The following is a 27393-nucleotide window of genomic DNA, read 5'->3' as shown; positions in this document are numbered from 1 at the left end:
GGTCCAGTTTATCCTTAAGATATCCACACACTCCATGTTCTTTAAGTAGGAGCATATCTAGTGCCATTCTATTTTTTAAAGTCATTCTGGAAGTTGCCTGTAGTTGTATATTCAATTCCTTAAACCCCTTCTTGGTAACGTTTGCCAATTTTTCCACTTGACCAGTTAAATGATAGAGCCATGCTCTGTTTCTATATGAAGCTATAGGATTTAAAAGTGATTCCAGTGCCCAGCCAATTTTCACTCCTGTAGATGGTTCATTCCAAATATCATCATTTATCCCTGATCTCTTTATTCGTTTTAATTCTAGATTCTCTAGAGATCCTTTAAATGGTGATTTCTTCCAAATCGGACACAATGTTGGCATGCCTAATGTGATTTGTTTCACCTTACCATCTAATGGTAGGTGTGTTGTCCAGGTTCCATCACTTAATGCCCAAACTAAATGTCCTGGACTTCGAATAGAAGATTTTCTACAACTAAACAAAGTTCCTCTTCTGACTGTAAAGGCGCTGGTTAAATTGAGAGTATTCTTAAGACCTCGACAAAAACAACCATATTTCAAAGCAGCAGCCAACGGAGGAATTCTTTGAAATACTAAGTCTGCATTACTGCAATCATACACTTTTTCACATTTCCACCATGGCACTATTTTATTTTCCTTCTCTCCCGATGTAGTTGACCTATCATCTACCCAGGGTAATACTGAAAAAAACCTTTCCATCCCAGGTAAAACACCAAGAAGTTCTTGCTATATACTGAAAATGGGAAAATATGGACATAGACCATATAGAGCCCCACCGGTCTACTAACTGGGTGCTCTGGCCAGTTTCGTTACACTTCCATTCCATAACACTTTTGCTCACGTTGATTTTAAATTGTTCATCATAAGAACACCATCCCACAGTCTTAAATCTTCCTATTTTGGTAAAAACATAATTTAACAATTTTTCACAATCCGCCAGACTACCTGGAGTTTTCCACTGTTTTGTAGTGACTTTCACTTGCTCATACCATTGAGTCACTGGCCTCTGTTCACAATAATTGGTTTCATATTTATGTTCCAGGTTAGTCAAATTCATAGTTAAAATTCCCCATGGAATAGATTCACCTACTGCCTTCGGTATTGGCAAACAAGCAGTGATCTGCGTGATGTTTTGTAAATTGGCAAATTCTTTAATCAATCCTACCATCAAATTTTCCTCAGCCATTTGTAATCACAGCCAAAGTTTTCCTTAGGAAAAAAAGCAAATAGTTATACACATCTTGTTTTCCTTTTACATGTATGTTTAGATTTGGTTCTAGAGACTCATATGGTTTTCCATATAATAATTCATAGGGACTGACTGAGGTTCCACTCTTTGGCTGTACCCTGATTCATAATAATGCCAATAAAAAGTGCCTGAGGCCACTTTAGACTGGTTTCTTGACAAATTTTACTTATTTGTCGTTTCAAAGTTTGATTCATCCTCTCCACTTTTCCACTAAATTGTGGTCTCCAAGATGAATGTAAATCCCAATTAATACCCAATACTTTGCTAACACTTTGGACTACTTCAGCAACAAAGTGTGGACCTCTGTCAGAGGATTTCCAATAGGAACTCCAAATCTCGGAATTATTTCTTGTAATAACCACTTCACAACCTCTTTTTGCTTGTGTGGTGCGACAGGGAAGGGCTTCTGGCCATCCTATAAAAGTATCAACCCTTACCAGGATGTACCGGTACCCATTTTGTCTAGGTAACTCTGAAAAATCTACTTGCCAATAATCTCCAGGTTCTGTACCAGACTTCAGTCTACCCATTTGAACCTTTTTCTTAATCACTGGATTATTTTTCAAACATACTTCACACTTTGCAGTTACCATTTTAGCTATTCCTAACATCTTAACTGATATTACTTGCTTTCGTAAAAATGTTACTAAGGCTTCTGCTCCCCAGCGACATTCTTAGATGTCTCATTTGAATTATCTCTCTCATCAAAAGAGGTGGAATTACTACTTGCCCGTTAGGAGTTACCCACCATCCCACTAAGCTTTTCTTAGCATTTAATAACTGACCCAATTTGTCATCTTCCTCTGAATATCCCTGTTTTTCCCTAGGAAGGGTTACTGTTTTAGAAGGAATGATTGCCATTTGCAATGCTTGTTTCTTTGCTACCTTTTTTGCTGTTCTATCAGCTAAATTATTCCCAGCTATTATTTTTGTATTCCCAATCTGGTGTGCCTTACAGTGCATGATTGCTACTTGATCTGGCTTTTGAAATGCTTGCAATAATTGTAAAATTTCTGTTTGATGCTTAATGTTTAATCCTTGAGAGGACAATAGCCCTCTTTCTTTCCACAAAGCTCCATGGACATGCACTACCCCAAAGGCATATTTTGAATCAGTCCAGATATTTACTCTCTTGTCTTTGCTTAGTTCTAAGGCTCGAATTAAAGCGACGAGTTCCGCCTTTTGGGCTGATGTGGTACTCGCCAATGCTCCTGCTTCTATAACTGTAGTCTCTGTTGTTACCGCATATCCGGCGTATCGGACTCCTTGTTCCATAAAGCTGCTTCCATCAGTATACAGTTCCCAGTCTGGTCGCTCCAATGGCACATCCTTCAGATCTTCACGACTGGAATAAACATACTCGATGGTAGCCAAGCAATCATGTTCCAGTCGTCCTTCTTCCTGTATGGAACTTAAAAACACTGCAGGATTTACCAGGTTAGTTGTCTTTAGAATCACATCATCTTGTTCAGTCAATACCACCTGCTATTTCATCATTCGGCTGGGGGACAGCCAATGTCCCCCCTTCTGTTCTAGGACAGTTATCAGCGTGTGTGGAACATAGACTGTTATTGTTCTTCCCAAAGTCAATTTCCGAGCTTCTTGAATGAGCATCACTATTGCGGTCGCTGCTCAAAGGCAGTTTGGCCACCCTTTACTCACTGTGTCCAGTTGTTTAGAGAAATATCCGACTGGTCGTTTCCAGCTTCCTATCCTCTGGGTTAACACGCCCAGTGCAAGGTGCTGTCTTTCATGCACAAACAGCTGGAAATCTTTGGTTAGATCCGGCAGTCCCAAGGCAGGTGCAGACATTAAGGCACGTTTCAACTCTATAAAAGCCTTTTGTTGTTGTGGGCCCTATACAAAGGGAGAGTTCCTTTGGGCCTCATACAGCAGTTTAGCTATTAGCCCATAGTTCGTGATCCAAAGGCGACACCACCCAGTCATTCCCAAAAATGCTCTGAGTTCATGAATATTTCTCGGCTCAGGTATACTACAAATAGCTTCTTTGCGATTTTTTCCTAATTGCCGTTGTCCTTTTAAATCTCAAAGCCGAGATATATCACAGTCTGGCAGGCTATTTGGGCTTTCTTCCTGGATACCTTATACCCATTTAGTCCCAGGAAATTCAAAAGGTCAATAGTCACCTGTATACAAATAAATCTTTCTTCTATAGCAATCAATATATCATCCACATATTGTAAAAATAAATGTCCAGATCTTGGTTTGTCCTGTTTCCAGATTTCAAATTCCTTTGCTAAATGATTTCCAAAAATAGTTGGACTGTTTTTAAATCCTTGGGGTAATCTAGTCCATGTCAGCTGCATCTTTTGCCTGGTTTGAGGATTTTCCCATTCAAAAGCAAACAGTTTTCTGCTTCCCTTTTCCAAAGGTATACAAAAGAAAGCATCTTTTAAATCAAGCACTGTAAACCACTGATAATTCTCCCTCAATGCTGTTAACAGTGTATAAGGGTTTGCTACCACAGGATAAATATCCTTAACTATTTGATTTACTGCTCTCAAGTTTTGTACCAGTCTATATTCACCCGAAGGTTTTCTGACTGGTAAAATAAGAGTATTATACTCAGATTCACATTCTTCCAAAATTTTATACTCCCAAAATTTATCAATCAATTTCTTCAATTCCTGTCTCACTTCTGGTTTGATTGAATATTGTTTAATTTTCACTGTTCCTGTGCCTTCCTTCAAATCTATTTTAACAGGTTCTGCTAGTTTCAATTTACCAGGAATATTTGTTTCCCATACAGTAGGGATCACTGCCAAATCCACCTCCGGTGGAATTTCTTGTTCCTTTACCTTTTCTTGTATCATCAGGATTTCTCCCGTGTTTGACGCAGGTATTTTCAAGAAAAGTTCTCCTTCGTCAAAAACAATCTGTGCATTTAATTTAGATAACAAATCTCTTCCTAGGAAGGGTACCGGACATACTGGTACATACAAAAATTCATGTGTAATTATTTTATTTCCAAATTTCAAATCCAGGGGTTGCAGGAATGGCCTGTTTTTGTTCCAGTTTTTCCTTTACAGGTTTTTAATAAAAAAATGTTGCTCCTGTATCCACTCCCAACCTCACAATTTAAACAACATTTTTTTTTTCCACTTTCTTATTATCAGAAGTTATAGCTATTACCAAATTATCTCTAATAGTTAGCTTACATTCATCCTGCCAATCCTTTCTTTGTCTTAAATAAAAAAACCAAATCCACATTTGGCATTTTATTCCATTTCCCTTCTCTTTTACAATACAGCATTAACTGCAAAATAGTGTTCTAATTCAGTGTCCCATTCGTGGGCCACTTTTCCTGATCTTCTAATATATATATAGTGGCCACCAATTAGTACAATATTCAATCATCTGGCTCTTTGGCAAATCCTCATATAAATCCCCCCAATGCGCCAGTAAACATCCCAATGGAGAATTTTTTGGGATTTTATCATTTAACACAAGATTACCCAAGCTTTTACTTTTAAACAACCAAGTTAACTTAGTTGCCATGGTGTAATTACCCACAGTACAATACACAATTATTCAACTCTATCACTCCGATCCGCGGATCCACACTCCACAGTCTCACTCTTACAGCCACGCTCACACTTTCCCACAGTTACTTTAAACAAACATATAACACAATATTATACCTCTTAATTTTCTTCTCAATACACAAACTCACAAAACAACACAGAACACCAAAAACTTCTTCTAACTTCTTGTTAGAGGCACTACCTTAGAGAACTTAGGACCAGATGGCCTTTTTAAAGATGACAAATCCAAGGACTTAGCATTTAGTACATCCATCATGTTAGCAATAGGGTCCTTGGACGTTTCCAAACTTATAGATAAACATAAGTACATCATCCTTTAGATAAGTGGGGGATCGCTCCACCAAAGTCATGCACACCGAGGGGACTTTTCAGTCCCCCCTTTATACAGGCTACTCATACCTATTCATTAGTTTTCCAAGAAATTGTTTACATATTCATTACAATTCTGAGAATCCATTTACATATCTCGTGCCTGCACAATGTCCTTGAGGAGTTGTCTCTGCACAGACTCTATTCCTTAGCGGCCATGTTTAAAGTCTTCATCTTTGCCACATTGCATGTATGACATGAATCCATGACAAAACGTCCCTTCTAAAGATAACCAACTCAAGGACTTAACAGTCTGTACATCCATCATGTGGCAATAAGGGTCCTTGGACATTTTCGACTTCTAACTAACCTAAAGGATGACGCACCTATGTTAAGTGTTACAGCATACACTATTCAATTTCTAGTACTGATCACCTCATGTGAAAAAGACTATTTCAGAGAAAACAACAATAATATGATCAAGGGTGTTGAAAAGTAAGACAAATAGGGACTGAAAAGTTTGGAAAAGGTGTTGAATCAGATACAGTAAAATGTATGTGAAACAATAAATGGTACAGAAAAGGCAGATCAGGAACTAATTTTCCTGTATTTTAACCTGTGATTCATGTGAGTGTGCAAGACTGCCCCGATCAAATCACGATTAATGTATTCCTTCCAACGTGACTCCTAACAAAACCCTGATCATTTATCTTGATTTGCAGTAGTCAGAATTTGGGATGAAATCTAAGACAGGTTAAATTGATCCACATCTACCTCCTGTTGGGGTTTTAGTCCTTACTCTAAGTTGGCCACATGGGTGGAAGGCAGCATGCTGGATCAGGTACCACAGGAATCCCTGCATTTGGCAGAAGAGAACCCCATTTGCATTGAAGGCAGACACTGATAGTGTTACTGAAATCTCAGAATGAAGAACTGATCGACACCAATGTGATGTAGATAAGCAGACACTTCTTTATTAACGGCCGGGTGCGTGAGCGAGTCCTCTCACTATCAATGCACGCCAGGTCTCAAAAATCAGACACCATATATAAAACTCATTCATACGTATTCATTAAGTATTCATGCATAACCATGATATTTCCCGTAAATCATTAACATATTCTCCTCCTATATCCGATTCTGCGCAGTAGTGCTTAGAAAAGTCTAGAAATGGGTCTGGGGTACGATTTGGGTAGGTGGTACATGAGTCAGTGGTCGCGATCTCCCCCTGCCGGAATTACCTTTTACTAAAGTTCACGGTTTCTTGGCAGGTAACTACAAGCTGTTCCAGTCAACTGTCCCCAGTTTCCATTAATCTCATATTCTGACATTTCAATACACTTCTACATACAGAAGACTGGTCAAATACAAAGAAACCTTTCAAACCCTAAATTTATTACTTAAGTTTTACCAATGGTTCTAGCCCCTTCTTCTAGTCTTGGTACAGGATGTACAGAAGATAGTTGCACAGTAAAAGCTGCTATGAGATAAGTTTCATTAAAAATATTTCTTATCCTTCTATTTTTCAATTTTATAAAATGATTTTATAAAATCAATTAATAAAGTCAATCTTAACTTATTAACAAATTGATAACAATGATACACTGATGGTGCAACTGGCTGCAGCAGCAGCAAGCTGACAACCACTAGCCTTGACAGAATAAGAGCTTTGGCATTTCTATGGATGCTGATAAATGCTAATGAAGGGCTTGAAGAGCACTTTAGAGCCCACTGGGGGGTTAATCGTGACCAGGCCAGGTCAGGGTGCTTCCACTAGTACCAAATGAGCTGTCAGGAAAACCCAGAAGCCTTGATACAATATTGTTTGCATTCAAGGTCTTCAGCTCTGCCATCCTGAGCAGCTGCTAGCTCTCTGGAGGAGACTGATGCTTCTTGCTTTATCACTGATGGGGATATTTGGTATTGCTCTCCATAAACTTGCTGCTGCAAACTTAGTGTTTGGGTTTGGAGACAATAGCACAGATGATGCAACGTGAATGTGTTCAACTGGGCTGGCCACCGAGGAGCTGGTTGTGTGGTGAGCTATGTGGTTCTTTGGGCACTATTGGTATCAGCTAATTAAAACAGACTACCAGAGTTAAACAGTGAAGGAATTCAGGGCTAACATGCTAGACTGGGGTGAGCTGATATATTCAAAAAACATTAAGTACACAGTCCAAGCAACAGTAATAGAAAAGCACTGTGATAATATATGCACTAACATTGGAAAAATGAAGGTCAGAAGAAAGAAGCGAACAAAACCAAAACCCAGGTATTGAACACTAAAACCAGCAATAAAAGCAAGCAGTGGATCTTGTAGGATTCCAGTGAATTGCCCCCAGATGAAGACAAATTATTTGACACCAAGACCTTTGAGAAGTAACATACACTTTGAACTATGTAAAGGAAATAAACAATAACCATGTATATGGTAGGATGTTGATGGGAAAACATGAAGAACTGGGGGGCCAAACAGAAAGTCTCCTCTACATAACTCCTTTCCTAGCAGGGGCAAGAAAGCTCACCACAACATGATGAAGGCAGCATTTACACCCATGAGAAAGACAGCAGGCAGAAAAAAGTTTGTAGCTAGTGCATGCCACACAAACTTTAGTTCAAATTGTTTATTAACAGGTAGAAATCTTGAGAGAAACTTGTATTCAGGGTTCCAAAGACCCATCATTAATGGGATAGGATCCATGTGATCAGACAACACAGGACCAGGTGCCACAAGAGCTATAAGGGGAAATGATCAGGACAGGATAAAAAAAAAAGCACAGGAACAGGATTAAGGCTGTTCTACAGAAAACCAACATGAGCAGCACAAGCACATTTTTCAAGAGGGATAAAAATACACGTTATCTACAACTAAAACACACGCTTTCCTAATTCTAACCCCATCACAGCACTCTCCAAACTATCATGCTGCAAGAAGGTCTTTTACCATCTCATACCAGCACATTCTTCATATAGTCCCTCTGCTGCCTTCTCCTCACCTCATCCAGGACACATTTTCTCTCCCTTCTCTCTGCTTCTTCCTCCCTCTTCTCCTTGGCTTCGCTGCCTCTTCATTGGCTCTCAACCACTTAACTTAACCAGCCACACCTGCCCATTATCTAAATCAGCCTACCCACTGCCCCTGAAGCCAACCCACAGTTTTATATTATCAATGCTAATTAGCCCAGCTTCATTCCACTACATAACCTTACTTTTCTTGCTTATTTATAAGAACCAGCTGGAGGAGGACTACCAGAAACAGCGTAACTTTCCCATAGCATCTGTGCAATACACCTACTGCAGAAAAGTTCAAGAACAAGATGGCATAAATTCTTCCTTCTCACAACATGGAAACCCTGAAAAGAAAACAAAGCATCTCAGAAGATGTACAAGCTTCTTTATCAAACCTGGAGAAGTGCTGAAACATCTTTGAGGGGGGTCAGAAGTAATCATCATAAGTTTGAGTCAGGGAAATGTGTAGATTTATGAAAATGTAATCAACAGATTTAAAGAGGCTGAATTTGCAAGTATTATAACCTGTAAAAATTGGTATAAAACACTCAAAACACAGCAGTTTGGAAACGCTACCAGATTATAACCGTGTTATTGTTCTGTCCGCGAGGCCGAGGTGCTTTTCTCGGATGAGGGCAGACCGCGGAGTGGAGAGTGAGCACAGCCGGGATTTGGCGCCCACCCTACGGCCGGTCGCACGTCAGAGGGCGGGCCGGGAAGGGGCGGGCCGGGTCTATCGGTGGGGGTGGCTGCTCTGCGTTCGGCTCTTCCGTCTTGCTTTTCGGCTCGGGATTAGCGAAACTGGTAATGTGGGACGGTCGCCGGCCCGGCCCCCGCGCCCTGCCTCGCCTGGCGGGTTGAAGCCGGGACTCGGAACCGGCCGCGCTAGTAGCACAACGGAGCCGGGTGAGCCAGCTGGCGCAGCGTCCCCGCCGGCGGGACGCGGAGGCAAAGGGCAAGCCGCAGCGCTCTTCTGCCGCAACCCCGCCGGCGCAGTGCGGTGAGGGGTGGCGGCACCGCGGCGGCGGGGCGCTCCCGGGGGGCGGTTGGGCGGTGGGGCTATGGCGCTGCGGGCCCGGGCGCTGTATGACTTCAGGTCGGAGAACCCGGGGGAGATCTCGCTGCGGGAGCACGAGGTGCTGAGCCTCTGCAGCGAGCAGGACATCGAAGGTTGGCTGGAGGGTGTCAACAGCCGCGGCGACCGCGGCCTCTTCCCGGCTTCCTACGTGCAGGTAATCCGCGCCCACGCCGCCGAGCCGCCGCCGCCTGCCCGCTACGTCAACCTCCCTGCAGACAGCTTCGATCCGCTGCTGCCCCACGCGGTCTTCAAGCCGGCGACACCGCAGCCCCCGCCGGAGGCAGTGCCCGGGCCCTTCTCACTGCCCCCCGACGACGACGGGTACCCCTTTCCGCCCACGCCCTACGGCGGGTCCTACCACCCCAGCCAGGGCAGCGATGACGACTGGGACGATGACTGGGATGAAAGCTCCACGATGGCTGATGAGCTGGGTACCTTGCGGAGCTCCCACCCAGACTACAAGGAGACGGGCAGTCAGACCTCTGGCCACTACTGCCTGTCCACGCAGTCTGAGCTGTCCCTGAGCTCCCGCGGTGGCTACCTAGCAGGCCACCCACACCCGCCTGGCAGCAGCGCCAAGAGCTCAGCCACGGTCAGCCGCAACCTCAACCGCTTCTCCAGTTTTGTCAAGTCCGGTGGGGAGGCTTTCGTGCTGGGTGAGGCATCAGGCTTCGTGAAGGATGGGGACAAGCTGTGTGTGGTGTTTGGCCCCCAGGGCCCTGAGTGGCAGGAGAACCCCTACCCCTTCCACTGCTCCATTGAGGACCCCACCAAGCAGACCAAGTTCAAGGGTATGAAGAGCTACATTGCCTACAAGCTAGTGCCCAGCCACACTGGGCAACAGGTACACCGCCGCTACAAGCACTTTGACTGGCTCTACGGGCGCTTGGCTGAGAAGTTCCCTGTCATCTCTGTGCCCCACTTGCCGGAGAAGCAGGCCGCTGGTCGCTTTGAGGAGGACTTCATTTCCAAACGTCGCAAAGGCCTGGCCTGGTGGATGGACCACATGTGCAGCCACCCTGTGCTGGCTCAGTGTGATGCCTTCCAGCACTTCCTCACCTGTCCCAGCACGGATGAGAAGGCCTGGAAACAAGGCAAGCGCAGGGCTGAGAAAGATGAGATGGTGGGTGCCAACTTTTTCTTGACCATCAGTGTCCCCACGGGCCCTGGGGCCAGCCTGGACTTGCAGGAGGTGGAAAGTCAGGTGGATGGCTTCAAAGCCTTCACGAAGAAGATGGACGAGAGCACCCTGCAGCTTAATCACACGGCCAACGAGTTTGCCCGCAAGCAAGTCACTGGTTTCAAGAAGGAATACCTGAAGATGGGGCACTCTTTTAAGTGCCTCAGTCAGGCATTTGAGCTGGACCAACAGGCCTTTTCAGATGGCCTCAACCAAGCCATAGCCTTCACTGCAGAAGCCTATGATGCCATCGGGGGCCTCTTTGCAGATCAGCCCCGGCAGGACTTAGATGCTGTGATGGATTTGTTAGCGCTGTATCAGGGGCATTTGGCCAACTTTCCAGACATCATCCACATCCAGAAAGGTAACACCCTTACACGTTTTCCAAAACTGAAGTTTTATGTATCAGTGGTATGCGCACAGATATAGAGACAAAGGGCTAAATTTGCTCTGCATATGGCTTGCTGGCCTTGGGTTAAATTTTTCAGTGTTTACTCAGTGTTGCTAAAAATACAAAAAACTCATTAGTGACAATTTTATTTCTGTGCCAAAGGTCTAGTCAGGGGTCCTCAAACTTTTTAAATGGGGGGCCGGCGCGCGGATGAAGTGGCAGGCAGTCATCTGCGGCTGCTTGGTTTCCCCCCCCAACCCCGGGCGGGGGGGTTCTGTAAATACCGGGGACCGGATTGAGAACCCTGGGGGGGACGTATCCGGCCCGCGGGCCGTAGTTTGAGGACCCCTGGTCTAGATGATGTTGGGAATTTTATTGGTCAGAGGTTACTGTGTTTGGCTGTGTATCTCTGAAAGAAACCACATCTGCTTATACTGCTGATACATTAAAGATTAATGGTCTTGTTTACAAACTCTGGAGATCAAGTGGTATGAAAACATCTATTACTCTTTGATGTATGTTAGGTACCTTAAATCTCTGATCTAGTAGATAATAAATATGAAGTAATCTGAAGATGGAGATATCAATTGACCACCTTGTTTGAGGTGTGCGTGGTAGTGTGTGCATTTTGCAGTGTCACAGTCAGATGAGATGTTTAAAGCTGCTGGGGTTTGTTAGTTCAGCCATGCATTAAATTCTCTTAGTGCCTTTGTAAGGATGGTCTGCCGCAATGTTTTTAGGTGGAGTTGTTATTCTTTGCCCTTATTATCATAAAAAGATGTTGCTCACCTGTTATCCTTTCATCATCTTTCTAGCTGAAACATGCTTCTGGGGTTCAGGTTGCTGTTTGTATGTTTGTGATCCGTCGGAGAGAAAGAAACTCCAAAAATGAAAAACTCATCTTCTGTATAACTAGTGACACTTGTTCAGATAAATAGAAGTTTGTAGCACTGTATATTTGGAGATGATTTCCCAGCTGTGAAGTTAATACTATTCATATAATCTTTACCACTGTGAGAAGACTAGCCCGTTATTCATTCTTTTTGCTGTTATATATGATCAGGGATGTGTGGGGATTAGAGCTGTAAAAGAAACCAAGAAAACATCACATGCATGAAAACAATGCATGAGCTTTTTTTTAATTGAAAATTATTTTGGAGATTAATAAGTAGTGTTCTGCACCCCAAGAGGCAGAGCTTGAATTGTCACCCATGGTGAATCAGTCTTTTGTGCCCTTATGTGATATTTCCAGGGCTTTTGCATCTGGAACAGTACCTTGAGTTTTACGATAAAAGAGTTGGAAGAGTTTTTTTCAACAGATCAAAAAGGCAGGCTTTTGGGAGGTATGCATTATTGCTGGGGAAAACTGAGGAAGCAGAATTGGTACAAAGTGCACAATTTGTTATTTTAAAAAGTAAGCTTTTCATTAAAATTGCTTGCATCAAAGTCAGATTTGCATTCTTTTGTCAAATCTTAAAAATTGTGAGTGGAAACCTAAACAATCAATAATATTTTTAAGAGAAAAGGTAAGTGTGCAATCTAACCTTAGAGGAATTGTTCTGTTAGCTGCTGTGGCATTGTGTTCTGATAACAACTTTATTTTAAATTTGGAGAGAAGGATGACCTTGATAATGCCTCATGTTTGGGAGCAAAGGATTTTAAAGTGAGTTGTCAACTAATAATAGGAATATTGGTAAGCTTCTGGAAAAAAACAAAGGGAAAGATTTTTTTATTAGGTAGAATAAAACATGATATATACTATTTAAATACTGTATCCTCAAGCTTTAAGAATATATGGAGTTCTTTGTAATATTTTTGGAGACTTGACTTTGAGGAGAGGATTGGGGATAAGATACATGCTTGACTCAACCCATAGTTCCTTCAATTTGCGTGTCTGTTTCCTTTATAGTTCTGTTTAAATTTGCACTTATTGGTTAGGTTTACCATGCTGAACCAGGGAAAGCTCATCTAAATGAGTTTCCACTAGAGTGGTTCACGTAGAGCTGATTTTGTGCCAGAACACTGCCCTGGAACTAGCTGGAGAAATGTACAGCTGGTCTGCATGCAGGTGTTAATGCTCTAGCACCTCTGGGCTAACACTGCTTTCATCACAATATTGTCCCTGGTACATACTTGCCATCAGAAAATGGCATGGGCTTGAGAGATTGGTCTCTTGAGTGTCCATGTTTATCATAGGAATAGGGTTATTGGCCAGGTTACGTGTTTGTTGTTCCCTTTACAAAACAGGCAAACTGGAAGAAAACTGAGAGGAAGATGGTTTTTACCCCCAGTTTATTGCTGTTTTATTACTTTTAAGGGTTACTTGTAACAAGGTATAACTTTTCAGTTCCAAATTGTAAACTTCAGATGAAAATACGAACAGTTTGGTGTTCTTACAACATAAGAGCTTTCTTTTAAATTTACTAACTGGGATAGTTGTCAGTATTTGAGAATTATTGTCTGTATAGACCAAACAAAAATCAGTTGGTGATAATAGATCATATGAAAAATAGAGCTGACATGTCTTTCTTTCAGTGTTTTATTTTTCAATGTGCAGCTGCTTTGTGCAGTAAAATAACCCCAAAGTGCCCTTAGAAATGGTAGAAACAGCAGGATGATTGACATGTTGATTACATGACCATGACTTTAAAAAGATGAACTCTGAAGTTAGGGGTACAACTCCATTTTTCTTCAACATAGTACAAATGTATTGTCCACTTGGGATAAAAACCAAAGCCTTTTCTAGATTCCATTTCTATATTACCCTAGACCTGAGAAGGACCAAAAATTTAAGGCTGTGTTTTGCTGATTGACTGAATACCAAGCAAAAATGAATTCCAAATCAAATATAAGAATAAATGTAGTTTATTATAGTACATTATAATAAAGTAAAAATAGCATGCAATATGATAAAAGGAAACAGTACTAGTTATTATGCACATTATGATAAAAGAGCAATAGGAGCAAAGCATCAGATCATTACTGCAAAGTGTTACAGAGACTAAGAAAAGAAACATCATCCAGGCCCACACTTTGGCTGAGAAGCCCCGTTGCAGCCAGCGCCAGGAGTCTCTCTGTAACAGGGAAAATTCCTATGCAGTGCCTCCACCCGTAGGTGAGGCTTCTGGCCCAGTCCTGGAGCTTGCCTGCCTTTATACTCGGTGAAAAACAAAAATAGTTTACACACCTAGTGTATGTAAACTTTTAAGTTTAGGCTAAGTGCAGGTGTGCACTGTTTCATGATTCATAAGGTTCACACAGGGATGTTGGCCAGATACCTGAGTGTGGTAGAGTTACTGTCATGACACAGCTGCACACAATATTGTCTGGATCTTCCTGCTCATATCTTGCTTGTTCAGGGGGCTCAAGACAAACACCACCTGCTCATTAAGGTTGTACTTGAGCTCCCTGAGCTCCCTGTCCAAATTAAGCAATCCCTAATTAAAGACAAAGACTTTCATAAGCAGTAATCGATTAAATAAATTTTCACCACAGGTTGCTATGCCCAAAACATACCCATATCTATGGATAGAATATTAGACTGCCTTGTCCTGTTACAATTTTGCTCTACTGCAGATAGTTGAACAGCTGCTTAATGTGATTTGGAAGTGTGGTTTCTGGTATGGACTGAGAAGTCTGCATGTCTGGGGTTTTTGAATCATTTCTGCAACTTTTCTTCTGCAAAAAGAAGGCCAGAGAATCTCTGAGCCAGAATTAATTTTTTTTTTCTGTTTTGGCTTTATCTTTTCCCCTAGAATTATGAACCAAAGCCATGTAAGCCCCACTATTGCTTTTTCTGCGTATCAGCAGGAAAATGTGTTAACCATTCTGCTTTTAATTGCTCTGGGGTCCAGGTCTTTCTACATTCTGTGTTGAGGACATCATACATGATCTGAAGTATACAGAAAGGGTTTGTAATTTTGGTCACTTTTGTTAAATGTGAACCAATGTGTGGCATATTGATGCACGGACTCTGAGAGCGGATTGAAGACTCGAAGACACTTTTTAAAATCAAGCAAGCCTTTTATAGCTTTACAGCAGGCTGACGTATCAGCCTGTAACTATGCTCAGTAATTTTCCACTCTTAGCTCTTTTTTTCTATTGCAGACACAGCAACTTAGCAAGTCCCTTTATCTACAAGGCCACATACTCTGCAGACAACTCCAACTCCGTATCTTAGTTTCTCTTCTTGCTCCCATGGCTTCCTTCCAACAAGCATAACTGTGTCTCTCTCCCAAGGTTGGTTTTCGCTCACTGACGCCGTCGAGCTAGCTTGAGACATACCCACACCAATGGACTGTGGGAATATGTTCATATGTTCAAACTGCTTATTATCTTACTAATATTGTAAGTATTTTATGAAATGGCAATAACTTCAATAGGAGATTTTAAAAGATTCCTCTCCTTCATCATGTGTACTCAGTGTTTAAGGAATTTTCTGTGAGGGAGGGAAGAGTTGAAGTTCCTGCTCCAGAAGAGATGGAGGAAGGATTTGAACTCCCACATGTCAGTTGAGGATAAACTTCTGGTTTAGTAGACTTGAAAACTAAGCTGCACTTTTGTAATAGCTTTTGCAGAACTGGTATGTCTTTCAAGAAATAGTAGTTTCAGTTGCTTTAATTTTGAGAAGAAAAGCAGCCTCCCATCTTCATTTGTAATGGATAATGCCACCTTTTCTGTGTTTTTAAGGTCTACTTGTGGAAATTCCCTAGGCATTCTTGGCAAAATAATTCCTAAATATTAATTGCTAGAGCTTCACTCAATTGATGAGTTCTTCTGACTTACATAATCTTTAACATAAATGCTCACTGCAGGCCCATGCAAGTTCTGGTTCAGAAAATTTATGCGCATGTGAGAATTTGCGACAGTGTATGCTAGTACTGTAGCTCATGCTGGTCTGGCTATCTTGTCTTGGTATTTGCTTAGTGAGAGTAGAGAAGTTATGGTATTTGGGGTTTCTTTCATTCAGGTTTGTTTGAGGAATTACTATAATGGGCCTCTTGTGATTCCTGAAAGTGTAAGAAATACTAACTTGCTGTTTCATCTCTGCTTTCCAGATTTCTCTTAACATTACGATGTTAATGCTTGATAAACTTTTGGTTATGATTTTTGCAAAACAGATTTGAGAAAGTGGCCTAAATGTTTTCTGATATGTAGGTGGCAATTACATTTCCTCTGCATGCCAAGATTTAAAAGAATTATTTAAAAAAATATCTGAATGACCCTTTTGCTTCTTGATCAACCATTTATGAAAAATAAGGCAAATGGTTTTATTTACCTGAAGCAAACTTTATTCTAGAAATGTTTAAAGAATGTACTGGGAGTGTTTTTAGAATATTTTTCAAAATAATAGGCAAAAAAACATTCCAGAGCTGGAAATGCATCAAAATTTAAAGCATTGAAAAATCCCAAACAGCATTGAACCATGGAGCTCTCTATAACATTTCCAGCAAATTATTTTTGGGGGGAAGGGAGGAAGGATATGTGTGCTCATTAATAAATCAGACTGGTCAGAATTCACACCTAAATTTTTATATCACAATTTAAAATCAGTGTTCTTATCTCTTGCTTGTTGCTTTCTAGCCTCTTAAATTTGTTGTGCAGACATTTTTTTTCCGTCCCTGTTTTTCCTTTATCCACCTTTTTTTTCCCCTCCTTTTCTCTCCATCCTTCAGATACATACACTTTGTATGGGGTTCGACTCAGGTAACTTTACTTCCTAAGAGCTAGGCATGTAATCCTAGCCAGATGACCTTCACAACAGTAAAAAGAGATGGGTACCTATATTTCATCTGTTCAAGGACTTTGATGAAAAAGGATGGATTGCTCTAGGACAACTGTTGTATATCTTGCCCTCTCAGTTTCCCCATTGCTGTTACAGCAATGATGTAGTGGTGTTTGCTTGCTGCTGAATGACCCAATATTACCTCCCAGTAACCTGAAGGAAACAGACTTTTAGATGGCTAATACATGAAAGAATCTAGACATTGTATAAAATTATAGCTTCCTTGGTGTGTGTAAATTACACAGATGACAACAATGAGCAAGACTAAAATTGAGCAATGGCCTTACTTGAAGATTAAACGGGGGGGGGGGGGGGGGGGGGAATTGACTTCTATGTCCTCTCTACCTAAAAGATTAATTGGTCTTCTTAAATATGTTTGGTTTTTCTCTTTTCCTCTCCCTCCCCCATCTCTTCTTACTTTACCTTTCTAAAGGAGCAAGATTCATGCAGTCATGATTTGTTTCCCTTTCCTGTTACCTTTTGGAACCCGTTAGCCTGATATCATACAAATTCAATGATGGAGAGATGTTTCATAGCCGATAAAATCCCAGTGATTTTTTTTTTAAAACAGCTGGTAGCAGAGGAAGAGTATAATTGTTCCTCCCATGGGAAAGATTGTGTGCATTACTGCACACAAGAAAGTCTATCCAGACTGCCCATTTCATCCCAACAGGCTGGAGAAGTTTGATCACAGCTCACACACATAGATTTGACCAAAGGCATTGTCAGCTCTTATACTCTTACAGGTACTTGCTCACCACAAGGATTAAGGCCCTGTCTACTGGGAAAACCTTGTGGACAGCTACGGAGTAGCAGGACAGTGTAGATATTGAAGAAGTAAAAATTATTTTGTAGAAAGAGGAAGTAATTTTATTTCAAAGACTATGTAATACCTTTTCAGCTTGAAGCTTATGAAGAATCTAGATGGTGAGGTAGTTCTCGCAGCTGAGAGAACTCCAGGTTTTGCTAAAAGGACTTCTATCTAAACAGGGAAAACAAGAGTTGGTAGACTGAAAACAGACAGTAGTTCTCAGAGCTCTTCCAAGTCTTTGTAAGCACATTATTAAAAACAAACAAGCTAGCTGATTTTTTTATTTTGCAAGTCACCTCTGAAACAAACAAGGACATGTTTCAGCCTTTCCAGCATCTTTCCATGACTTCATTTGAACAGTTAAAATGCCAAGTTAATGTGTGCAGACTGTATAAACTCATCCAGCTGGTACCTTACTTATTTTAAATTGCCTTGTTCAAATAACACAGAATTTGAAATTCTAATTGAAAAAAATGAAATCACGTTTGGCTTAGCCCCCAAAACATTAGTTTTATCAGCAGACTAGAGCAAACAAATGGCAAATGCTTTCTACACAATCTTGTTTATATCTTTCATGAAGGCCATGAGAATTTAAATTAAAAATAATTTTTAAAAACACATCAGCTAGTGAAAAGCGTATTTTTGAGTGGATGTCTCATGAAATCGATAACAATAAATACATTTAAACAATCTGTTCAAGTCTTGTCAGTGATCTTATAGCAAAGCAAGGAGAAGAGATGGTTTCAGCCTTTGTTTTAGGTAGGTACACCTCACAGGTGGACAACTTCCATAATCATGATGAACTGAACTACCCTCTTTATGCCTACATGCGATTCTTTCATAACAATATGAAAAGCAGATTCATGCTACATTGCATTTTTGTCTCGTGGTAAAAAGCAATTTGCTATTCTATTTTTTTCAGACTTACCATTTTGAATCTTTATATGCATGAATAGCTATGCCAGCTAACTGGCAGTATACTGAATAAAGATCTATTTTCTCAAATATGATAATGACACTGCATTTTCAAGTTGCTTGCAGTTTTATAGAAGTCCAAACTCAGAAGGGTAGGTAGATCCCTTCCTACTAAAAAGGCAAACAGTTCTCTTCTGCCTTTATAATACTATATTATTCTCTATGTATTATAATGCATACTATATTAATAATTTAAAAATATTTACATTTTAAAAATAATTAGTGTATAAATAACCATATATAATATATAGCATTTCTTATATATATGAATATAATGTTTTAATTGGTTACATTAATGATGGTGTACCTTGCATATTTTTTACTGCAACAAGGAGACTACTTCTTTTTGTCCTTACAGAGATACTGCAGCATTCAGATTTCTAAGAGAGAGCGTTTAAAGGACACTAGGGAAAAACTGGAGCAGTATCTGCATTTCATTTGGATTTTCACTCTTTTCATATGAATTTATGTAAAATGTCTATGCATGTTGTATTTGCTCATCTTAGGACAGTAGTGGAGCTAAGCAGATGATGATGGACAAGCAAAACACCTTAAATTTTACTCGCTCTCGGCTTCCCTTCAGCCTTACAGAGAACAATGTTCAAAAGCAGGTCTTTCATAGTACCCCAGTAAAGTAGAGGATGTATGAGTAGGTGGAACCTGCATTTATACTTCCTTCTCTTGATAATGGTATATGGATATCTCTATGCAGTCTTACCTGCCTTCTCCTGTCCATCCACATCCCATGAATCTCACGAAAATTTTGAAGAAGTCACTATAATGATGGTTACAGTCATTTTGGCCATGATTTATATTCGTCTTCTACAGATTCAGAGGAGACATTTCTGCTCATATGCCAGTTTTACTGAAGATCAATTTATATCAGACATGCACAGCATCATTTCTGATTTAGGTTGTTGTCTTGAAGTTGGAATTATGAACAGGGCATTTACAAAAGCTGTTAAGTATATAGCATCATTCTGACAGAAAAGTGCCTCTTCTTAACATCCTAAACAGGAGAAATTAGTGTTCAGAACCTATGATGATTACACTGACGTATGGAATTAAACTCTGTAACTCAAAAGTTATAAAGTAGGTATGTTTATTGCACGCAGATGCACGGGGGATCGCTCCTCCACAAACATGCATGCCCGAAGTGACGAACCATCTCACATTTATACAGTAAAACAAATGAATATTCAATTAACGCCTATACATATTTGTTACCTAAACCTGCTTACTCTTGCTTCGTATGTTAATTAGCTTATCAGTCCTTTGCCTGGAATGTGGTGGTCTTGCAGGTTTGTAGGTGATTCATGTCCTTGTGACCATCTGATCTTCTCCAGCAAGAAGACTTAGCACTCCCTCCCTCTAGATAACACTGGAATGTCTCTCATCCTTTTCTCATCCTTTTTATAAATAGCCCCTTTGTTAGAGGAAGAAGGGTAGGCGTTTCCTCAAAGCTGTGTGGCTATGTGACCAGACACCACACCCATGACCAGTCACCATACCCACATTCCTTGAGCAGACCTATATAATCACAATCGATGTCCATTGTCCCTATTTCACACTATTTCTCCATATCAACACTGTAATAGACCAACTTAAACTCTGTAAAAACAGAGATTTATCTTAAAAGCCTGTTTGGTGCCACCTTTAGATGTAAGCTAGTAAGAAGTACTTAAAATTGCTGAAAGATTTTGTGGATAACTGGCTAGCTGAAAAAGTTCACATAGACATAGTCCAGCTGGCTGGACAAAAATGCACATCGCTCTCAGCTTATCTGAAGTAAAGCAAAAGTTACAAAATAACAGGAAGATTGCGGTGGGAAAAGAATGTTGCAGGTGAGAACAGATAACTACAGAAGAGAAACTAGGGGCGGGCTTGGTATTTAGGCAACTAACCAATAATGAGCTTAACTTTTGTAATATGTATGAGCTAATTATAACAAGGCATAAAGGATGACTGTAAGGTACAATAAACGAAGTCTGCTGATCACTCATACTGAGTGACTGTGTCTTCCCTCCGTCGCAACAAATGGTGCCCGAACAGGGACCCTAGAGAGGGCTGAACCTGCAAGCCACGGTTCGACGGAGATTCGGGTACCGGTCCTGAAAGCAGTGCAGGAGGCGGAAGGGCACAGTCCCGCGCCCGGGAGCACCTACAGAGGGTCCCGCCGGCCACGCGTCGCCGAAGTCTCGCAAAGGCTGCAACAGCGCTGACGAAGGTATGGAGAGACAAGCGACGTATGATTCGCTCAAATGCTTTTTAGAAAAGCGGAGCGTTCAGGACATAGATTGTAAAAAGGAATTACCCGGGTTATTAGCGTATGGGATAGCATTCGGGTCCCCCGCGGCAGCGGCGAGCGGCGGCGCGCGGCCGGGCAGGCCCCTTCCCGGCCGCGGTTTCTCTCCAAGGCAGCACCCCCCCGCCTCCGATCGGCGCCATGGCGATGCAAGCGGCCAAGCGAGCTAACATCCGGCTGCCCCCAGAGGTCAATCGGGTCCTCTATATTTGGAACCTGCCGTATAAAATCACAGATTTCGGTAACAGTTTTAGAGTGGTTGTTTTTGCCATTGCAACCCAGACATCGTATTTTACGTCGCCCTGAAGCATTAGCAGCCTTGGTGAGAAAAGGAAGGGACAGGATTGTTGAAATTGATGGGACTGAACTGGCAGATATCAGTATTCCAGTCCGTGGTGATGATTATGAGTGGCTCCTGAGACATTCAACAGCCATACAGGAAGCCTTGATGGGCTATACAGGTGTTGTACACAACAACCGGCCAAAAGGACCTCTCTGGAAGATGTTAGAACATTATCAGTGGATTGCGAGACCGTTATGCTCAAAAAGGCCAGTTGACAGGCCAACGGTGTTTACAGATGCAGGACGAAAGACGAAGAAGGCTGCTGTGTGTGTTTGGCAATCCCATAATCAGTGGCAGAAACAAGTGATCACCGGTGAACCACGGGACAACCTTCAAACCTTAGAACTGAAAGCAGTGTGTTGGGCATGGGGAAGCTGGAGCAATACACCTGTAAACATAGTATCAGACTCATTGTACGTAGTTGGTGTAGTACAGCGCATTGAAGATGCCTTGTTGAGAGAGACAAAGAACCAACATCTTGGTGAAATGTTTATACAACTGCGTAGTACTCTTCGACAGAGAAAACATGAGTTTTGTATTATGCATATTAGAAGTCATCAGTGGACCATTGGTTTGGGTGAAGGTAATGCTAGAACTGATGAAGCAGTCAGCTGTCTGGCAATAACTCCTCCAACAAGTAAGTCTGAAGAAGCTCGTAAGAGCCATGAGATGTTTCATCAGAATGCAAAGTCTTTACATCGACAGTATCAAATACCCATAGCAGATGCAAAAGGTATTGTCTGCTCCTGCCCTCAATGTAGTCATCATGGACCTGGTTTAGGGGTGGGCACTAATCCAAAAGGTCTGAAGGCACTTCAGGTTTGGCAAATGGATGTAACACATGTACCTGACTTTGGGAAGCTTAAGTATGTGCATGTCACAATTGACACCTATTCTCATTTTATATGGGCCACTGCACAAACCCGTGAAAAGGCATTACATGTGGAGAGACACTTAATGTCTTGTTTGGCTTTCGTGGGAGTACCCTTAGAAATAAAGACAGACAATGGTCCAGCGTATAGTAGTCAACGAGTCGCTAGGTTTATGACAACTTGGGGAATTAAACACCTTAAAGGGATTCCTCACTCCCCAACGGGGCAAGCAGTTGTTGAAAGGGCAAACCATACCCTGAAGGATTATCTTCAGAGACAGGGAGTATGGCAGGACATAGACGTAACTAAACGGTTGACTAAGGTGTTGTTTACCTTAAACTCTCTCTCCCTTATGGAGGATAGAGAGGGACCACCTGTTGCTATACATCACCAAACAGCGCGAGGGAACCAAACAGCTGCAGTTCCTGGTTTGAATGTTCTGTATAAAAATATGGCTTCAGGCGTATGGGAAGGACCTAATCTGGTGTTATTTATTGGTAGAGGTTATTTTTGTATCTCCACAGATAAAGGACCTATATGGGTCCCTAGCAAGTTTGTGTGACCTGTATGTCAAGATCAGAAAACGGAAGAGAAGACTCAGAGCGAGCAGATGGAATGAACTGTCTATGTTGTAAGGGATGTAACCCGTGGGTATTGTGCCAATGTATGCTATGTGGGGTAAAACGGTTCTGTAAGCCAAAGCTTAAATGTAAGTGGTGTAAAGAGTGTATGTGTTTGATTAGTAACTGGGCATGAAGCAAGAGAAAGCATACGACTAGTGTAATACCATGCTGATTGGAGACAGCATACATCATCAGAATCTGTGAAAGCACAGATTTGTGGGGTGGAATGTGGGGAAAAAAAAAAAGGGGTGGAAATTGTAGGACTAAACATGTTTAAGTGGTGGACTAGGTTTACGGTCTTGATGAATTTTTTACCCATTGGCCAAAGTATTTTTGACATCTTGCCTAGAACAAACATATGGGTGACATGGGCAAATATCACAGGGGTAACAGACTTTTGTTTGAGTCTGCAACAAGCTGACAACCCCTTTAGAACTTGTTTAATTGGTATTCCCCTGCAAGAGAATGAAACAAATTTTGATGGTTTTTGGAATGTTAAAACAGTGGATCTGACTTCCAATCAGAATGGTACATGTATGAGTCCAAATGGACAATATGTTTGGCCTTCTATGCGTAATGCAGCATGGCAGAAGACGGTTATTGAGAATTTAAATCAGCCACATCATTTACCTTTGCAGGAGTTAGACCTATTGGCTAGCGTTGTACCTGTTGAATATGTTAATGTAACTGCAACTGGTATGGCAGACTGTACCCACATGTCATCACCACTTCAGCCCGTGAATGGCACTGGAGTAATTTGGTGTGGTGACCCGTGGCAGTTATGGCTAACACATCAAGGTGAATGGGGGTTTTATACAGGGTTTCAAAATCTAACCAGTTCACCTATTTGGGGTGAATTGAAAACTGGGGGTTTCCATGTAAATGTATCAGGGGGTTATCAGTTGCCACCGGGAGTCTTTCTGATATGTGGGGACAGAGCGTGGCCAGGAATAACTATGCATCCTGTCGGTGGGCCATGTTATTTAGGACGTTTGACTTTGTTTGCTCCACATATGAAAGACTTATTAAAAATGACTCCACAATCTCATAGAACACGGAGGGCACTGCGCACCTTTGATGAAACATGTAATGACCGAGTCGATCTACAGTCTGTAACAGCAAATGTCCTAGCCTCCATATTTATGTCGGGGGCAATGGCTGCATTAAATGCTAAGAATATACGAAGGTTAGCGGGCTGGGGAGAGAAACAATTTAATCTTACATCGCAGATTTTAAGTTCGTTATTGCTTGATGTAGATAGTGTTAGGCATGCTACATTACAAAATAGAGCTGCAATAGATTTTTTGTTATTAGCACATGGACACGGTTGTGAGGATTTTGAAGGGATGTTGTATGAACCTTTCCGATCATTCCATATCTATGCACAAGAAGTTGTCACAACTGCAGGGAAACATGAAGCATATTCTTGCTGATGATAATCCCTTCGATGAATGGTTGAGAGGATTGGGGATAACAGGTTGGTTAAAGACGTTATTGATGGAAGGAATACACTTTGTTATAATCATTATTGTAATGCTTTTAGTTTTTAGCTGTGCTTTTTCTTGTTTAAAGAGAGCAGTTTTTAACATAACCAGTCAGGCCTGGCTTGTGCAAAAGAAAAAAGGGGGAATTGTAGAAGAATGGCTGCAGAAGTGTGGCCATAGAATCCCTAAGATCTGCACAATCCAGGCCTGGAATTAGAATAGGCCTGGAATTAGAATTGTGCTGAAGTTGTTGTGCTGAAGTTAACAAGGAAGTGGCCTTGATCTATTCTTGAATCCTGAGACCAAGTAACTTTGTTGTACTAACAGGCCGTGGCTGTAACAAGCTGCAGCTGTTAAGGAAGACAGGTGCAAGGCCAAGGGAGATAGGGAGCAGAATGGGAATAAAGGGAGTAGCAAACCGCAAGGCTAAAACATAGCTAACGCAAATAGCTGCATGGATAGAATGCTTGTTCTAATCATGATAATTAGCTGTGTGAGAGCAGCGCGCGCTTAGGGAATAATAACCAATTATATTTTTGCTTTGGGAACATGCTTGTGTATCGAGTCTATATAAGAAGTGTTAGAAGCTAATAAAGGTGAGCAAGATGCATAACTCATATTGAGTAATTTCTTGACCCGGCGAACCCTTCTCCCAACACCTGATAGCCCAATCTCAGCACGCACCCGTAGCCAACCCAAGACCCAAAAGCCAGTAATCCAGGCCCCCTTGAACCAAGTGGCTGGGCCAGTGATTCAAGCCCCATTGAGGCAGGCAGTTGGGCTAGACGGAAGAACAATGTTAATCCAGGTACCCTTTAACAGCTTTGATCTGGAAAACTGGAGAAAGGTGGCAGAGGAATATTGTGCTGACCCCATGAACGTTACAGAATATTATCGCTTCCTGATACGAGAGCATAATCCAGATTGGAATGATATCCAAGTGCTGCTGGAAGCATTGACAGAATCAGAAAGGCAATTGGTGATCTAAGTGGCTGGAGATTTGGCTGAAGAACATTATAAAGCCATAGGAGAGGATAGTAAAGATTATTTTCCTCTCCAAGACCCAAAATGGGATGTGAACAGGTCAGCACACGTGGATAGATTACAAGCATATCAGGATTGGATTGCAAAAGGATTGGAAAAGGCAATTCCAAAGACTATAAATTGGTCTGCCCTATATGCAATTAGACAAGGCCCCTCTGAGTCACCCTCCGAGTTCTTGGACCGGCTGTGTGGTGTAATGTGTTGTAATACTCCTTTAGATCCTGGTGATGAGGTAGGAACCCAACAATTGGTGTCCTTGTTCCTCGGCCAGTCTGCTGGAGACATACAACGGAAATTACAGAAATTGAGACCAACTGAGAGCCGAAACCTGGAGGTCTTGTTAGATGAGGCATGGAGAGTTTATAGTAATAGGGAAGATGGAATTAGGAAAGTAGAAGGGGGTCAAAGGATAGTGGCAACAGTACAAGAAGAGGAAGATTGGGACACGAGAGATAGGCAAAAGCCCCAAAGGGGAGGGAAATTAGGAAGGGACCAATGTGCATGGTGTAAACAGAAGGGTCATTGGAAAAACGATTGTCTGGAAAGGAAAAAAAGGAGTAAGACGGGACCAAGGATACAAGCATATTCGAAGGAAGACTGACAGAGACCTGGGGAATCTACCCTAGTGGATCCACTGGTTATAATGAAGCTAGGGAAACAGCAACAAAAGGTGGAATTCCTAGTGGATACAGAAGCCACCTACTCTGTTTTAAATAAAGAATTAGCACCAACTGGAAAAGATTATATAGTGGCTAAAGGTGCTACTGGCCAGAGTGAAAAGGCATTCTTTAGTAAGCCTTTAAAACACAAATTGGCAAACAAGTGGTTATACATAAATTTTTGTATATGCCCAATTCACCCAAGGCTCTCTTGGGAAGAGATTTGTTAGATCAGTTGGAAGCAGAAATTCAACCAGCCTGTTCTCTTTTTTTTTACGAACCTCTTATGAGGGATGGACCACTTGGTTACGTAAAAGAACAACTTTACTTTATAACCTCACAGGCTGTAGAGTCGTGATTCTGCACGTCACACAAGCCATGGAACTCAGCTCAAACCTAGCTCATCACTATCTCATGTAATTAAACAACATATGGGAAGCTGGAGTACTGCTGGGAAATGGTGAGTTTTGAATGTAGAATGAGATACCATGAGGAAGATAAAGAGCAAGTCAGTCCTATGACTATGGTCCTTATATTATGGTCAAACTTGTTGTTTGCAGCACTCAGACTGGAAATGGAGCCTTTCCTCACTGGCTGTCCTTTCTTTTACACATACTGGGTTTTTTTCCTTTGTTATTCTGTATTTTACTTCTTTGGGTACATACTAGCAGCACTGCCAAATGCAACATGCTCATAATAGCAATTTCCAAGCATCTGGGGATGAATCTTAAAACCAAAACTACATTCTTACATTTATTCCTCTAAAACAGAGGTGTAGGGTTAAGCTACTGAAACTCACATGATCAAGTAAAAAACTACATTTCTGCTGAAGAGGTGAGGAATGGTTTGTACTTAAATGTAATTATTGCTTAAATTCCTTTTCCAGGATTTTGTTTGTTTAAACTATCTTTGATTAATTTAATTAAAACAGAAAAAGTAATTTCTTGACTCCGGCGGACCCCTCTCCCAACATGATAACAGGAAATATTTTAAGTATTTGCTATTAAAAACACACACCCCCCCAGTTAAGAAGTTGTTGTTAGAAGTTGAATGGAGGAAAATCATGCATGCTTCTCTGCATTTAGGAATTCCAGATTTTATTTATAATGCAAGACACAACTCCCATTACATTTCAAAAATGCGACAAACTCTTTTTCCCCAAGTCTACCAATCATCTGCTGTTTTAACTTGCCTGTAGTAAGAGCATACCTTGACCCTCCATTTTACCTGACTGCCTGGTGAGGGGTTGGAGATGGGCAGAGAATGAGCCACAGCAGGCAGGGGGACATGAGAAGTGGGAATGAAATTCAGTGAGCAGCAGCCATGCTGCTCAGTTCGCTCCCAACTCAGTGCTCATAGAGCAAACCCAGGCATGGCCATGCACAAAGTCATGTTCCAAATCTGAGTTGCAGAGATGTGTCAGGGTGCTGGGGGAAGGCATATTCAACATTAAGCAGGCACAGGAAGAATAGGATGGAAAATAATATTACTGCTGATGAACTGCATTTTTACTGTTTAATGGTGTTTACTACATGTGTGAATTCAGGCTGACAAGAAAAGAAACCTGCTTCCCCAGCATACAGAATGAAGGTTATCCTCCTGAAAGATCTAGGCAGAGAGGTTTCTCTGTTAGCTTATTGTCACTCTAGGGAGTATAGAAAAGCATTTCTTCAAGGCAATGTATA

At 41.5% G+C, this 27393-nt stretch overlaps 1 protein-coding gene across 3 annotated transcripts in view; it reads left to right on the top strand.

Moving 5' to 3' along the window:
• Nucleotides 1-27393, top strand: part of LOC129783221 (sorting nexin-18-like) — a 140689-nt gene that overhangs the window by 22781 nt on the left and 90515 nt on the right. Inside the window, exons 1-2 of one of the 3 annotated variants that reach the window (XM_055793102.1) lie at nucleotides 7908-10780; nucleotides 14915-16869. In XM_055793102.1, the coding sequence (XP_055649077.1) occupies nucleotides 9220-10780; nucleotides 14915-14928 (1575 nt within the window). In that variant the 5' untranslated portion in view covers nucleotides 7908-9219 and the 3' untranslated portion in view covers nucleotides 14929-16869. Of the gene's footprint in view, nucleotides 1-6191; nucleotides 10781-14914; nucleotides 16870-27393 lie in introns of those variants that run through there. The other 2 variants (XM_055793100.1, XM_055793101.1) reach the window with 2 other exon arrangements.

This window comes from Falco peregrinus, chromosome W, assembly GCF_023634155.1.
Source record: "Falco peregrinus isolate bFalPer1 chromosome W, bFalPer1.pri, whole genome shotgun sequence".
Taxonomy (NCBI): Eukaryota; Metazoa; Chordata; class Aves; order Falconiformes; family Falconidae; genus Falco; species Falco peregrinus.
Note: the sequence above shows the minus strand (reverse complement) of the source record. Positions and strands in the feature narration are given on the sequence as shown.